The 17,715-nt window shown below is 41.7% G+C and overlaps 1 protein-coding gene across 1 annotated transcript in view; it reads left to right on the plus strand.

Annotated features, from left to right (window-relative positions):
• PRKN (parkin RBR E3 ubiquitin protein ligase) overlaps positions 1-17,715 on the plus strand; it is a 1,140,411-nt gene that overhangs the window by 959,794 nt on the left and 162,902 nt on the right. Inside the window, exon 8 of the mRNA XM_081044895.1 lies at positions 8,799-8,860. Coding sequence (XP_080901021.1) covers positions 8,799-8,860 — 62 coding nt within the window. The remainder of the gene's footprint in view (positions 1-8,798; positions 8,861-17,715) is intronic.

Below are 17,715 nucleotides of genomic sequence, written 5' to 3' on the forward strand. Positions count from 1 at the left end.
TGGAAGGAAACCCACCAGTATGATGTCCAAGGTGAAATGAGGAAGTGAGTGTACCCAGTGTAAGAACTCTCATGTAACAAGTCTGACCTTCAAACAGTGAGAATATACATCTCAAAGCCTTCTCGGAATGAAGCACCACGAAATCACAGACTCCGTCTGTCCCATTCACTGCACGTTCCCCAGCATCTGGCCAAGTGTCTGACACCAAATACAGGAGTGAATGTGGCAACAACAGATAAACAGGAGTCTTCCTTAGTAACGTGTTTGAATAGGAAGGTCAAATCTAAGGACAGAGGGAGGGAAACGAACACGTGGATGTTTCCTATAAATTCTCACGTATATTACAGACCGTTTCGGGCAAATGGGTGTTGATCCCAGGGAAGAGAATCTTACTAAAGGCTGAAAATGGTCAGATACCATCTCTATCCATCCCAATCTAGAACTAGTATCTAGAAAGGTCCTTCTAACAATAAGAATGCTTCATAATTACAGCGGAATTTTGAGCTCATCCTCTGATCCCTGTCACTGGAAGTCTTGAGATGGAATTTCTAATGCACTGTCATGATGTTATAGAAGGGAATTCTGTATGAAAAGAGAAGAGAGGTTGGTCTGGAGAGAGTAATAGCTAATAGTTCTTTAACAACTAAGATATTTTTGGTCTTTAATACATGACTATGTTATGTAAGTCTGTCTTTCATCTTTGAAGAAATTAAGTGTCGGCAGGTCCATAAAATCTAAGAATTAGATCTGATTGTCCCTGATATAAATGAAATCATCACACTGCAGTTGGCCGTTATGTAGCTGTCTTATGACCAGTGTTTTGACACTTCCACAATGGTCTGAGTGAGGGTCTGTCAGGAAGGCTCAATCTGAACCAGTTCAGAGGATGTGGCCTCCATCTTCCATTGATAACAGAGCCCTCCTCTTGTGAAAAATCAGCATTATTTTCACAAGACCAGTAGGAAATGGGACTTTTAAAGAACTCTTTCTTGCTTGAATAGTAGTATGCTAATATTTTGTGTTTAAAAATTAAACCTTGCACTTAAAATGTAAAATAGTCCATTTCTGAGATTTTTTAAAACACTGGCTTTAGGACAAATAGACTTTCATTCACAGGCCCTTAAATAACGGCACCGGCTTGTGAAGATATCTATTTCTAATGTCCTTGTCCATGATAAGCAGAAGGCAGTGACATTTTCCTTTCATTTACTTACTCAGCGAGTATTCGTTGAGTCTTATCTTTGTGCTGGGCACTGTGCTAGCTCCCACATCCTTGATAAAGCAGTGAGCAGACGCTCTCCCCAGCAAGTCACTGTCCCAATGGAGCCTGTTTCCAGGGCGGGAAAAGCAGACATTCACAAATAATTGGACTCATAGTGGAAACTGTGGTATGTGCTGTCCACACGAACCCTTGAAACTCTTGTAAAGTCCGTTTCGTTTGCTGCCATTGATGCGAGCTTTCTGTGTGCCAACATGCTCAGGTTGGGTGTGTTATCTGTTATAGCATGTGATAGTAGGAGACTGGCTCTACCACCAAAGAAAGCCTGTGTTCATAAGTCCTTTCTTATGTAGTCATTCTATGATGACCACCTTTAACCTCTAAAATTTTGTTTCCTTTTGTGTTTTGTTGTTGTGTATCAATTTTTAATGCGTCTACAGTAGTATATTTTCTCCCCAAAAACAAGAAGTGCACTCAGGTTAATCAGACCCATCTTCTTAGTTTGAGGGTTAAAATAACGTAGCATGTGAAATTATGAACTTGTGGCATTTTTATATGCAAAAATCTAACATCCATTTTTGCAAAACCACCATCACAGCGCAAAAAGCAGCTAGTAGGACATAACACCTGGGATTTAGACGTAGAATTTCAAATTAGAATTGTGGGTTACAAGCTGTCATTTACTTCATTTGCAACCTAGGTGACCAAAGGCAAGTCGCGGGCAGCTACCAGTAGAAAACAGAACCCTTTCCCCTTTTTTCCCCCAATAAAACAACAGATCAGCCCTGGTTAAACAGAATTACATGTCGTCAGTTTTCGTTGACATCTTTGTGGAGTATTTGCTTTAAACCACAGGCTGTTTGTCATAATCATCCATCTGTTGACTGTATACTCAAGTGATACCCTCACTGTGTGTTATGCCTGACTCCGAGGGCGAAACAGAAGGGATGGCAAGCAGCTGCTAACTGGCCCTTTTGTCGGAAATCTGAGCTATTGCCTTTTGCATGTTTGGATAAGTGGATGTGTTTGGGGACCTGGGGCTTAAGTTATTTTCATTATTGCCTCAAAGGATGCAATCTGAAACGGCCACTCAGATTAAAAAAAAAAAACAAACCTACCTAGTTTAAAGGTAAAAATATGTCATAAAGCTTTATGATAATCAAATAGAAATATCAAATTGCTTATTAATCATATTAGATTATTATAGTAGTTAAAGGAATAAATTAGTTAATATAAAGACAGCAAACTTAAATTCATACTATCCATACTTTTCTTAGTATATATGATCTGATCCTATGTACAAATATATATAATACATATACATTATACATATATGTACATATATACAGACTTGATAATCTATTGTCTTTCAGCATACTATCATAATAAATCTCAATTATTTAATTGGATACTGGGCTTCTTTAGCAAAATTGATCTCTGAATTTTGAGGGTTTGGGAGGGAAAAAGGGTATTTCTATTTCTGGGACAACAGCAGAACAACCATTTCAAGGACAGTCTCAGAAGTACCCCTGCCCTCTAGAGGCTCAAAACAGCCACTACCAGTCACTAAAAGCCCTCTGTGTACACAGATATACACACACACCGTTTGCAGCAACCCCAGAAGTTAAATATGCTTACTCCCTTTTTATCAGGTAGGGTATGACACAGCTAATTAGAGGGAGAGATGAACAGTCCCTGCATTTTCTTCTCTTCTTCTTGCTTTGTTATTTTCTCATTTCCTCCTGGGCCAGGTGCCTGGGAGTGGGGGGACTCTGGGCCAGGCTGGCACTGAGAGTATCCTCCCCCCTCACATGTAGGGTAAAGAGATGGTAGAATCCACCACTGAGAGAGGAGAGAGGGTGATAACAGAACAGTGACAACCAGGAAAATACACACATCTTGTCTGGACCGGTGCTCTTTTTCCAGGCCTCTTTGGAAGGACACTGTGTCCTGATATGCGTTCTGTGCCTCACACATTCCCGATTTTATACACATTCTTCATTCGCAGACCCGGCACCATTTAATGTGTTCTTTCAATCCAGCTAGATTTGCAAAGCCCTGACAGGCTATATTATACTTCTTTCCCTTCTGTATCCAACCAAAGACCGTGCTGGCCACAACACTGATACTTAGTTTTTTTAAGGAAAGACTTCAGTACAAATTAAAATGCCTAGTGCAGTGCATATTATGCGTAAAACCGCTGTTTAATATGTTTTCCAAGTTAGACCTTCCCATTTGCCCTCCCAAGACAAGTAATGGTTTCCACCTTCTCATCCAGACAAGACTAGAGAGGAGTGTCAGGTCCCCATCATATCAATTTAGAAACCCACCATCTGGGAGAGTCTCAGCAAATATATCACCTAAAGTCAACACATTCTTGAATTTCTTGTGATTAGTGGAAATGACTCACATCTAACCTTTATTGATTGTTTGGTCTTTTTTGAACCAGTCTGACAATCTCTTGTCTTTTAATCAGTGTATTGAAATAATTAAGCTTTTTAATAGTTGCCCTCAAGTTTACAATATGCCATCCATATTTTAACTAATCTAAGTCCACTTTTAAAGATCACTAGAGCAAAGAACATGTGTAATGCAGATACCTTGTAGCAGAATATTCCCAATTCCTCCTTCTAACCCTTTGTGCAATTGCTGTCGTTAGTTTCACTTAAAGATATGCTACAATCACCCAATACGTTATTATTTTTATTACTTTAAAGTTATCTTACAAGTCAACTCAGAACAAGAAAAAATTAAAGCTCTTATGTTACCTTTATTTATTCCTCTTCAACGTTATCCTTTCTTTATGTAGATCCAGATTTCTGACCCATACTGTTTCCTTCTACCTGAAGAACTTCTTTTAACATTTCTTACAGGGCACGTCTAATGACAGTGAATTCCCTCAGTTCTTGTCAAAGAAAATTTTTGGCTTTTGAAGGATAATTTTGCCAGATGTAGAATTCTGGATTAATGGAATTTTTTATTTCAACATTCGAAATCTTTCACTCCACTCTCTAGCATACATCGTTTCTGATGAGACGACTTCTGTAATTCTGTTCTTGTTTACCTACAAAGTGATTTCTTTTTCCTCTGACTTCTGTCATAATTCTCTCTTTCTCTTTGGTTTTCAGCAAAGCTATACTTAGATATGTTTTTTTGGATATTTATCCTGCTTGCTAAACCTGTGGTTTAGTGTCTATCATTAATCTTGGAAAGTTCTCAGCCATCATTACGTCAAATATTTCTTCTGCTCTCTTCTTTCTCTTTCTGGTACTCAACTTATGTATGTTACCTCTTTTGAAATTACCGCATGTTCTTGGATGTTCTGGGTTTTTTCTTATTTTTTTTTATTTGCATTTCAGTTTTGGGAGTTTCTTTTTATCTTCTTTCAAGCTTACTGATTCTGTTTTTGGCCATGTCAAATCAAGTCTGTTCACCATTATATAGCTGTACATTTTTGGACTTGTGTCAGGTGAAGTCATATTTTGAGAATGAAGTGTTGGAGGTTAATTGAGAAGAATAGTGATTATTTGGAAGGGTCTGTAAGGGAGATGGGAGCGTGTGTTGGCAGCGTCAGCTGCCCTGAGGGCTCCACGGGGAGTGGACCCTAAATGTGCAGTGGCACCACTCTCAACAGGAATGCAGCTTCAGGTAGATGGCATGAATTTCTGTTAGAACATCTTCTAGCCCATTTGCTACTCTAGCTGTGATTGGCAGAACTAGAAAGGAGAAGGAAAAAGAGGTGGTGGTGTTTACCCAGAGCTGGACATGGGATTTTGGCAAAGCAGGTACAGTAGAAATACAAAGGAGTCCTGGGTTTAAGCATCCTTGACATTTTCTCATGTGGGGTCCAGGCTGGGAAAGGGGTGAGAGGTCAGAAGAAGTCCACATATCCAATAAGTAAACACATGCAAGGCTGGAGGTCAGAGCTGAGGCCTTTGGGATGAGAGAGGGGGAGGAGTGGAGTAGGAGGTGCTCACACGTGCCGTAATCACAAAGCTAGTTGGGGAGTGACCACATGGAAGCTGACACATTCGTGCATCACCTGCTAGTGACCAGTTTGTGTAGCCAAGCACTGTTCTAGCCATGGCTGGTACAGCAGGGACAAAAACAGCAGGGATCCCTGTACTTGTCACCTTAGCATTTCAGGAGCAGGAGACAGGAAATAAAGTACGTGTGGTGTCCAGTACATTAGAAGATGATGAGTGCTGTGAGGATGAAGACGGGCTGTGGTCTCACATACTAGGGAGGTCCTGGGCGGCCTCCCTGAGAAGGTGACATTTGATCAAGGACTGGAAGGAGGTGGAGAGCTCTGTGCAGACATCCGGGCAAAGAGCCTTCCAGAGAGAGGGAGTAGCAAGCTCCCTGTGGGAGGCGGTCAGGAGCCGAGAGAGCCAGCCAGCGTGGCCAGAGTGCACTGAGCACGGGAGAGGGTGGGCCCGGGAGGGCGGTGCGGGCCGGACGGCAGAGGCCCTGGCAGACCACTTGGAGGACCCTGGTGGTTCCTCTTAGTGACATGGAAAACCGTGGAGGCTGGCATGATATCCGACGTGCATGTTTCAGCAGGGCCCCTGTAACTAATCTCTAGACTAACTGACTGACTGAAGGCAGACGATTTGTGACAATGTGATGTGGTCGAAGGACACAGCTGTGGCTTCAAACAGTGATCCATTGGCATGTGTGTGTAGACCCCACGTGAGAAGTTTGGAAAAACAAGAGACCCCACCCCTGTGAACGCCTGTCTCCATTCAGTCTTCATTTTCCAGGCCCTTTCGTCCTCCTCGCCACTCCCACTAACTCCCCCCTTTTTGCCGACACTACTGCATTTTGTATGCATGTCTTTCTAGGTTTGTTATTTTTAAACTCCGTTGTCACACTAAGTTTGTGTCTGTCCATTTCACGCGTTGATGTTTCTGTGATGAGCACAGTTACTGAGACCCCTCCCTAGTCTTCTTAAATATGGTGAAGCCTTCCACCCCTTCCCCTCTAACTATATGCTATATCTGTCCTTGTTTATGATATTTTATTGCACCTACCAGGTGTATCAGGTAATTAGCTAGTTTCTGTTAAAGATGTTTATGTTTGAGCTATCATCGACGTCAATCCTTTTCATTATATGTTAGGAGAATGTTAGAATACAAATTCTGCAGATAGGCTAATTTTAAATTCTGTTTCTTATTTTACCTGGCATTAAAATAAGTCAAGTTCGTTTTTCTCAAATCTGAGGCACATAAAGAACCACTGATAAAGGAAAAAATAAATCCTCAAACATTTCTAAGGTTAAAGAAAATGATTTTTAAAATAATATTTCTTAAATATGTTTAGATAAAAATTTAGATATAAACATTTTATGCCTATACAACTAGAAGGCCCAAATTAAAATTTATAAATTAAATACCAATTTAATTTATATTTAAGCACAAAACCACAAGTAGTCAAATTAACTCTATGCATTTCATATGGCAGACGTTGTCCTCTTACTGAAACTCCATCGTTGCTTGGGATATAAACCGAGCCCTGCCTATTGGGCCCAGTTTCTGCTCTCAGCATGCCTACCCCCCTGCACTGAGTGCCTAAGTTCTTCCAGCACTGCTCCCACCTGGACCTTCTGCTCACACACTTGGTGCCAGACCTGGAGACACTCACTTGTTGGGAATGCATCCCCAAAATTCTCTCTGCCTTGTTCTTTCCTCACTAGTCTCACAAAACTAAAACATGACTACTTACTCCCAAGGGGACCTAAAATTCCGACATAAGACAGAATTCTGACATAAGACAGAATTCCTCCAGCAGTTTTTGGTGGAATTGCAGCCAACCAAATTATCCAGAATATAATTTTCCTAATTGTTTAGTCATCGGAATAGCAACTCTGAAATGAACAACTTCTCAAAAAAGATCCTTCAGACTGCAAGCCTTTGTGGCCTCCAGTTAGAGAAACACAGCTCAAGTATAACTTGTAAGGTAAAGGATCTAGCTTTTCTTCTTTATAGTATTGGGCATGTCTGCTGAAATTAATTTACTACATTTCTCCAAAATATTTTCCTCAGGATTTTCGTTTATTTTGTTCTTTAGATTCCACATATAAGTGAGATCCTATGGTATTTGTCCCTGTCTGACTTATTTCACTTAGCATAACACCCTCTAGGTCCATCCATGTTTTCCCAAATGGTAAGATTTCATTCTTTTTTATGGCTGAGTAATATTCCATTGTATATATGTACCTTCTCTTTATCCAATTGTCTATTGATGAGCACTTAGCTTGGCTATTGTGAACAGTGCTGCAGTGAACATATATCTTTTTGAATAAGTGTTTTGGATTTCTTTGGATAAATAAGCAGAAGAGGAATTGCTGGGTCATAAGGTAGTTCTATTTTTAATTTTTTGAGGAACCTCCATACTGTTTTCCATGCTGGCTGCACCTATTATATTGAACCAACATCTACCACTGTAATGTTTGCCTGTTGCTCTTAATCCTACCTTCTAGAAGACAGAACAAATCTAACGTCTCTTGCAAAGGATAAGCATTTGCCCTGTGAAGACCACAGCACCCTCCCCTGGCAAACATGCTCAGTACTCCCGCCATCCTCACATGATAGCACCCGTGACACCGGCAGTGGCTCTGTGATTGCTGCGGCCCCGTTTCCATCCAGCCCAATTCCTTAGTAGAAACTTCAACAGATTATGTCATTCATAGGTCTTATCTCAAAGAAACGGGGTTTTATATCAATTTTGTTTCCAGAGTTAACATTATAAATGACTACAAACTAATACTGTGGACTAATTCTGTTAAAAAGACAGGGATGAAACATATTTTAAATGATAACCAAGCATGTTCTGATGTGTGTGTGTGTGTGTGTGTGTGTGTGTAAAGAGAGAGAAAGAGAGAGAGAGAGAGAGAGAGAGAGAATTTGTTTACTTATTTCTCTTACAACTGAGGAGAGAACAGATAAAAACTCTAATAGACTCTCGCTGACAGGGTAGACTTCGAGGAGACGAGCACCAAGACCAGCACGGCCCCCTCCCAGGTTCTTTCCATAAGAGACCAGGATGTGTATGGTGCTGACAAAGCCTCCTGGAAGAACCAGATGAAGTTCTAAACTACAGCCTAATCCCATGCAGATGGGGCAACCATCTGCCCTATCTTCATTCTCAATGTGCAGGATCCCCTCCTAGAGGGGCAGAAAGAGAATGTGACAAACAAGTGAAGTGAACCTTTACTCACCCACTTCCCATCTGGCCATCCCAAAACCTGGCTGTTTCTTAGGACATAATCAAAACCAAGCAACAGGATGGGCAGAAATGACACGGTCTCCTAAGGTCCTACAAAGACCAAGTCACAGCCGGAGGGGACACAGGGCCTGGCCCCCAGCTCACATTCACTCCTTCAGGGTGGGGGCCAGGCCCTGGCCGGGACTCCCTTGAAGGTCTGGCTTTTCAATGGCTGGGTGAAATGTGTTTCGGAGGGGGGCATTTTTGTCCCCCCAAACCACAACACTGGTTTGTGGAGAGTAACAACTGTGCAAGAACACTTTACCACAGAGAATAGGAGTAACGTGTTTGTAATTCATTTTTTCTCCACCAGCTGGCTGCCCCAACTCCTTGATCAAAGAGCTCCATCACTTCAGGATTCTTGGAGAAGAGCAGGTGAGTCAGCTTCTCATGAAAGACAGACACTAATGAGACAGTTTGGGCACCCCCTAGGGAGGCAGAGTGTGTGTCTGGGCCCTCGGCATCCCAAAATGGGTCAGAGGGCCACACTGGACATATGTGTGAGGACAGTCTTCTTCCTCTTCTATCCATCAGACCTGACAGGTAATTAATTGGTACATCTGCTGTCTGCCAGAGCGTTTCATCTCCGGCATCCCCAGTAAGCAGCTACGACATAGTGGCAGCTAAACAAACACATCCACTCGTGCCGAGATGAGTTACGCCTAAAGGATCAGCCGCCACACGGCGCCCTAACATGATATCTGTGGGTGGACGTGCACGCTCTTTCCACCAGATCTGTGTGTTTTGTGTGTGTTACCTACATCTCACTGCAGCCGCTGTCTCTCTGAGTGTCAACATGTGACTTATATACAAAGTATGTCCCATTTAAAGGACATTATTCAAATGCTATTTTGTGCTCGGTGAGACATGTCAGACTTTAAACAGATATGCTAAGTAAATAATTCAGGGTGCTAAATAATACACGTATTTCATATATTACATAGAATATGATACTTGGAAATCATATGTATACACACCCACCCATATACTTTTGACTGCTTAAAAATAAATCTCTTAATCCTTAGTTGGAATTATAGGCTCCATATTATAATGTTAAATCTTTATGTCAAGTAATCCTTGAAATGCACCAAAGGGTTGGCAACATGACAGCTGGCCTAAGCTACGCTCTCGGGCCGATTTTCTTCCCAAAGGTGGGCTTTGCCATCTCTGACCAGAGAAGCTGCACATGGAGACTCAGATGCTCCATTTCGTAGATGGGTTTTGGTTTGTGTGTTTATCTTTGGTGTGTGTGTGTTGCAGAATTGGACTGCCTGTTCCAACATGAGATTAAAAACAGTAAGGGGTTAATTAGGGAAAGATAAAAAAAAAACTGGAATCATTTCCAAATCCTTGAATTACCAGGTTTGTGTATGCCTCCTTCATATTTTCATACTGCAAATTTCCAGAATAAGAGACATTAGTGTTATTCAAATACAAACAAAATCAATTACCCTCCATTGCAGGTAAGAGTCAATAACAAACTCCCCCAATCATACATATTGATGAAAACACTTCTGTCTCACAGCCATTTTCCTGGGAAAGCCTGAGAGTTTTTTAAGGCAAGAACCACTGGTGGTTACCCTGGCATTTCTGCTCAGATAATGGAGCCTTCTCTTCTAACTTGTACCAATATTTGCACATTGTTTCCATATTTGTTTTAGAGTTGTTGGATGATTAGTAGGGAAAGAAGCCAACTATCACCATCTTAGATTTGCATAAAATTCAGGCCACTTTCATCCTTCTAGACATTTAATCCATCCATAATCAAAACCAATATGACTCTGATTAGTTGTACAACACGGCAACGTAGTGTGTCTCAGCAGTATTGCTCTGTATCTCCTGAAAAACCATGTTTCCTTCCCGCCTTCTTTCCTCTCATTTGGCAGATACTTACCGAGTACTACTCATGTGTACCATTCTCGGCTGTAGGGACAAAGGAATGAAAACGAAATTTCTATCAGGCTCACATTCTACTTGGGGAAAACTGTGTGTGTCATATACATGCAAACGTGTTCAGTATATATTATATTAGATGGTTATCATTACAATAGAGAAAAATAAAACCACAAAGAACAATAGTGGGTGCTGGAGGGAGAGGTGAAATTCTATGTAACGTGGTCCGGAAAGTTCTCGCACATCAGGTGATATGTGAGGAAAGACCTAAAAGGTGACATCTGGGAAAAGAGATTTTCGCATAGAGAATAAAGCAAGTACAGTAGTTCTGAAGTGATCGTGAGTCATGCTTGTTTTATGTAAAAAGCATTATAATATATAAGGTGTAGCTGGAATATGGTGGGAAGAAATCCAGGGGAGTGTGAACTGAAAGCTGAAGAAGAAAACATTTCTAGGAAGAGCGCAGACCATCTGTTTCCCATGCTGATCCCACAGGATGAGGGTGAAAATGGAGTAGTGGGGTTCAGAATTTGGAGGTCACTGGTGACCTTGACCCGTCTACTGGTGAGGGAGCCTGCCTGGGTTGGGTTTGTATGAGGGAAGAAGAGAAATGGGAAAGAACAAATATAGATCTTTTGAGGAATTTAGCTGTAAAGGAAAGCAAAGAAATGAGATAGCTGCGAGTGGGAGAAGGTGGGATCAAGAACATTTTCTTTTTTATGGAAAAATCTGCACCATGTTTATGTGCTGATGGAAGTGATTCAGTAGAAGAAGGGGGCATTGATGATGCAGGAGAGAGGGGAGAATTCCGGGGCAATGTTCTTGACTCGACAGCTCCCTGAGTGTAGTCTTGGCAGAATTGTCACCAGAGACAAGAGTGTGGGCAGCTCCCCCCCACACCCTTTGCAATGGGGAAGGCAGAATATGCAGGAAGATTTTTACTGCTTGTTTCTCTTTTCCAATGAAATAGGAAGCAGAGAATGAAGATGGAGGGAAAGTTTTATAGGGAGAGGAGAGGATAATGAAATGATTATCCTCTAGGAGGGTAGGGAGTGAATAAACTTCGGAAACTAATAAACTTGATGGGAGAGCAAACAGCCTGGGTGTTCTTCTGTCACATTCAACTGTGTAGGCACAGATGGAAAAAAGGCAGAGAGTCAGGGTTAGCCAGCCCTCCAAGTGAAACAAAGCAAGAGAGAGGCAAAGGCGGTGCAGGTGGGCCTAAGGGAATGCGTAGAATGACCGAGCATGAATCTTAGCCAGCTAAGAAAAGAAGTGGGATGAGAGGACAGTGGGATACGGAAAGGTATCGGATCCATTGGTTACAGGTCCCAGTGGGTTCGAAGACATCTTCGAGTTTGGGTAGTAGAAGGTTTAGCTGGAAAACTAGGTGTTGGCCGAAGACATGATGCTTGATGCTGAAATCGTGGAGGTGGTGCATGGGTCGGCCACGACGGCATCAGGGGAGGACCGGCATGTGGGCAGCCACGAGGGTGGAGGACAAGATGGCTGGGAAGCTGAGGTCACAGGCTCGGGAAGCCAGGGTGTTGGATATGTCGCCTATGTGGACGCGGAGATCCTCCAGAATTGTCACCAGAACAGAACCGGAGAGAGTTACGGTGTGGCAAGAACTGAAGCTTCAAGAAATGGGGCAGGGACGGGGGAGAGGATGAGAGACACCGAGGGAGGTGGGTGTTAGCTGACTGCAGAAGAAGAAGTAGCACCTAGTGGAGCCTGATGGTTTGGAATTCAAAACTGGAGGGGATTAGAAAGAGAAAGGAAAACAATTCCACTGAGAGCCCTGCAGAGCCCTTGGTGGCACAAAGGGTGCCGTGGAGAAGATATGTGAGGAGGCTGAAGGTGAAGTATTGTCCTCAGGCATAAGCCAGTTTCCATGATGAAAGCTACAAGGAAAACAGGAGAGTAGATCGATGTCACAAAGCAGTGTCCACTGACTGACCCTGAGATCCCCAGCTCAGGGACAGGAGCTGGGCAGCTGAAGGACGAGGTAGAGAACAGGGATGTGCAGAGCTGTGCATGGGGTTGAGGGTCAGACCGGAGAAAAGCCGGGGACCTCACTGGTGACTGATGTAAACAAGACACATCACTCAGGATATTTCCATCCTCATGGTACATGACAAAACCTAGTGGCCTCAGGACAAATGGTCACATGAGGCTCTGGAGAGGAAGCAGAGAGTCCCACCCCACCAGTGCTGCCCGTGGCAGGGGTGGGGGTGGCTCCCCAGGAGCTGGTCCCACTCTCAGGCTCTCTCCGGATGCTTGAGGCAACTTACATTACTGGATGGAATGAAAATTTTAATATTAATGTGTCTTACAAGTCATTTTAGTCTCCCTTACTTGGCTTTTCCATTTGTAGAAAAGTAATGCTCAGTCATCTCTTAGAATTTCTGTAAATAGGCTTGCAATGTATGTTGCAAATATTCAGTGCTACATTAAAATGTTTGTGACTTAAATACTCTTTATACTCCAAAAAAGACTTCTCCCACAAGTACATGGAGAAGGGACTAAGAAATCAATTGGTTTTGACCTCCTTTCCAAGAAGATTCCACAGCCAGTGCAAGTTGAGATACTTTTTGGCATCTTGTCATCTGAAACATCTGAAAATGGAGAGAGAAAAAAAATCACAAATTGCAATCCAGGACACAGTCTGTTGCTCTAATTATATTTTAGTTGTTGTTTGAATTGTTTCCTCCTCACATTTGATTTCAGCAACCTAATGATTGTTTTTCTATGCAAGGAGCAAGGTCCAGCCCTTTCTCTAGCCAATTTACTTCTTCAGTAGATGACAGATGTCCAGGGTGAAGAAAACATTATTAGCAGCAGAACAGAGAATACACACAGCAGTGTGGCAAGCCCCCCACAGAGGCTGTCACCAGCTCCCCCGGGCAAAGGACCTGCAATGATGAAAAATAAGACTAAGCTTTCTGAAAACTCAAGGAGGTTTTTAAAAAGCAAAAATTCTAATACACATAGAAAATAGGGCACAGCAAGAGGAAATGGATTAATCAGAAGTCCTTGCTCCTCTATAAAGTTATATTACATGTTTTAATCCAAAGAGGAAGTGCTGTCATAAACTGGTTTTCATTAGTTTCTAAAAGATGACCAAAGATTAGTGAGCTGAAAAAAAAAATTGTTAACACAAGAGGAACAAAGAAAGGAAGTGGAGGCAGCTTGGTATTGGGGAAATGCTGTCTTTTAGGCACACAGCCCTGAGTTCCAATGCAAGGTGGTGGGCTTCCTGTCTGTGTAAAGTTCAGCAAAGGACTGAACTTCTTTGTGATCCAGTGGCCTCACCTCTTACTTCCCAGGGAAGTGTGGAATGGATTCCGTCTGCTGGGTTGGCACGGGCACGTGGTACAGGGTAGTAATTCAGTGAACCATATGGCTGATCAGGGCTTCTCTCTTCCAAGGGGGAATTAAGAGAGAGCAGCCAGGGAGGGCGTCCTCGGTACGTATGCTAAGAGGGTACAGCAGCCAGAATTTCAGGGGGTTGGGGGGAGAGCAAGACAGTCCCCAGCCTGTGGGGAGGTTTCTTTTATAAAGCTGTACCTGAGCGCCCCCAAAAGGATAGTCTGGAAAATTCCACGGCAGAACAAAAACAGCCTCCTTCCCGGCTCTCAGAGGATTTGAAAGGCTGCCATGCGGCTCCTGGATTGCTGACAAGCCGTGACTCATTTTGACAGAACATTTGCCAGTTTTCTCAGATTTTAGTTTTAGCTCATACCCCTGTACTTCAAGTTTCTTGTGGTTTCAAAATTGAGATTCCTTCCTGCTTTCTTTTCTTATGAAAGCATGAGAATTAAGCATCACGATGTCCTGTGTGCCCTCCTACATAGGGCAGATCTTTGAAAAGGTTCTCATGGTGAGGGACATTGAGACACAGTTCCTTCCAACCTGACCCCTCCCTCGGTGACCACCCGTATTTAGCATGCAGCCAGTGGCTGGAAAGAAAGGGGAAGCTAACTGGCCCATATGGGGCTTGAACCAGTGACCCTTGCTTCATTATAGAACAATATTCTATCCAACCCAACTCTTTCTAATGACCTGCAAACCACCAAAAGTACAACCTCTATTTGATTATATTCTCCCGTGACTCATTATTTAGATTCTTAAAATATGAGCTTATTGAAACATCTATGAATTTTATACTTTAAAATGAATACTTCCTGTTCTTACGAGAATCCATGAGCACACGCACACAGGACAGAATAATTTGCTCCCCAAATAAATAAAATATAAACCATAGCAGTGAGTTGAGATTTTATCTAGATAGGTCATACTAATGGAATGTATTTTCACTATAATCAGATGAAATATAAGAGGAAATATCTTTTTTAAAACTGTTTCCTTAGTTGTAGAGCAGTGTGCTTTGTTAATACGAACATATATTTTCAAAAATTTTTACAAATATTGGGTTGTCAACTCTAACTTATCTTAGTTATCTGTGGGTAATTCACTTTATGAAAGTGTATCTGGAATTTTGCCAACTAGCTTTGTAATAGCTGAACGTCATAAGTCGGCAGGTAAGTATTAATATGTCTACACATTTTCAAATATATGCACACATACAGACACCCAGTATGATCCAGAGACAAAAAATGCGTAAGTGATTTTTAGAGAATTTGCTGCTCTTGAGCTCACCCGAGAATGGATTCTACACCGACCCAGTCCACATTACAAATTCATCACATTCCTCCAAGTTACTCCAAGTTTATAAAATCCTATCCAATATTGATAAGTAGAAAAGCCCTTGGAAATAACACAAATAGTATCGACGGATCAGTGTTGGTTTCTTTTTACCACTTGGGGTTCATTTATCACTTTACCTCTATTGTACATATCTTACCCTCAGATGAATATAGATATTCTGTTCTACTTAGTGCTAATTTGTCACAACTCTCTAATGAGTATATAATAGGATTCCTTCAATGCACTTTCAACTTTGTGCCAGTAAGTGGTTGAAAGGATTCAATGGAAATGTGGGTCATATCTTGAAGGAAACAAAATAAGATCTGTGCTAATGACATAAATATAACTACCTGTCTAAATGACTTCCTGAGGGTATTAAACGTTCCGTGACTACCAGCACATTATTGGTTCTAGGTCAAATGTTTTTCTCATAAATTTGACAATGTTAAAGAAAAGAAAGGAATGCATTCAGTGGGCATAGGTTTTATTTCAGATGTTGAGTGTACTTTTTAATCATCAAAAATTACCAAGCATATAAGTTAAAATGTGCTTCCTTTAGAAAAGAAGTTGTATGCTCCAATGCTCCTGAATGTACCATAAATTGAATATAATAATTTTTAATAAATTTTTTAGCTCATGAATGGAAAGAGGAACATGATCCGACGTGTTCCATCAGTATCTGAGACCACTATGAATGGAGTCAGCAAGAATTTCTAAAGTGTTATTGGACTTTGTCCATCGATTAACATCATCCTAGATGAAAGCTATTGTAATAGTAAAATTGCCTAAATAATTAAATAGACAAATAATCTGTCATCAAATCAGAAAATAGCCAATTACTTAAGAGCAATTTATTTAAAATAGGAAAACAATTTATGTAGGTGAAACCATCCTATATCACTCAATTATTAATTCTCATTGCCATATATTATTTTATTAGAATGCCTTAATTGATGGACACTTAACCGAGTTAGATTTCGTTTATTCATTCTACAACTATTTATTGTGTACCAACTGTGAACGCGATATGGTGCTAAATTCAGGAGACGCACATACATAAAAGAAGAGGGGGGTTGTGCAAAGAGTGAGGTTGGAAGGAACTAAAGCACTCTGGACCTCATCTTTGTTGGCTTCTCAATAGCATTCAACACAAATGGCCGCTTCCTCCTCTAGTCATTTAACATGCCCCCGGGTCCTTTCTCGGCCTTAGGGTGTACTCTAGGCAAGACTTAGTATTCCAGGTCTCTGAGATGTTCATAAAATGATCACTAACATGAAATTTCTCAGATATATAAACTGTCTCATCATTCACCACTTAATTAAATATCTTCATTTTATCCCTTGATAATCACACAGCTTACAACATTTTCCAGAGAGCATTTTTCTGTAAATTCATGTATTCTAGTTCGTTTACCATAAGGAATCATAAACCAAGTATTTCCTGCTAAATGTATTACATGAATAAGAACTCTTTTCTAGTAAATGCTTTTGTATAAATGTACCATTAGCATGTTTACAAGAGGGTTTGACCAAGTCATCTCTCTTTCCTGGCGCCAGAAAAATAAGAAAATGGTTAGTAGGCCTGATGCTAACCCATTCCTTCCCAGCTCCATATGTCCCTATGACTTATAAATGTGAGCCCCCAAGTCACATCTTTCTCCTGAACTCCAAGTTCATATATCCAGTTAGTCACTGAACGTTTTGAGGTAGCTGTGTAATAGGTTGTCAAACGGAATATGAGCACAATACAAATAATGATTTCTTCCCCCAACTTCCTAAACACACACACACACACACACACACACACTTTTCTTTTTGCAAATCTTCCCATCTCAATAGTATCCTCCCTCTCTCTGTCTCTCTCTCTCTCTCTCTCTCTCTCTCTCTCTCTCTCTCTCTCTCTCTCTCTGTCTCTCTCTCTCTCCCTCTCTCCCTCTCTCCCTCTCTCCCTCCCTCCCTCCCCCTCCCTGCTTCCCATTTTCCCTCCCTCCCTCCTTCTCCCTCTCCCCCCCCAATTCTGTCTTCTCAGGGAAAAATAGCACACTCATGCTTGACTCCTTTTTCTCTCACACCATATATCCAATATGCCTAAAAGTTTTGCCTTTTGTACCTTCAGAACATACCCAAAACACAACCACTAATGCTCACCTCCACCATGGCCTCCCTGGTTCAAGTCACCACCATCTCTCAGGTGGATTACTGAAATAACCTCCCACCTGCTTCCCTGCTTCCTTCTCCAATCCTCGTCCCCAAGAGCCTACTCGGAACATACCAGCCAGATGGTTCTCTTAAAAAGATTAGTCAAATTATGTCATTCCACAATTCAAAAGTCTCCAGTGATTCCCATATCTCTCAGAACTACAGCCAGAGCTCTTACAATGGCCTTCAGGGGCCTCTACAGCCTAGATCCCCATTAACTCTGATTTCATCTTCTTCTGTTTCCCTGCCCATCACTCTACTTCAACCAACTGGCCTCTTGGCTGCACCACAAACAAGCCAAGCACATTGTGGCCTCTGGACCTTTATAAGACTGTATCTTCCTCCTGGAAAGTTCATCCCCCAGGTAGCGCGCAGCTTGCTTTTCTAATCTCCTTCATATGTTTGCTTAAATGAGCTTCTCTGTATGG

This window comes from Rhinolophus hipposideros (genome assembly GCF_964194185.1).
Source record: "Rhinolophus hipposideros genome assembly, chromosome: 3".
In the NCBI taxonomy this organism is placed as follows: Eukaryota; Metazoa; Chordata; class Mammalia; order Chiroptera; family Rhinolophidae; genus Rhinolophus; species Rhinolophus hipposideros.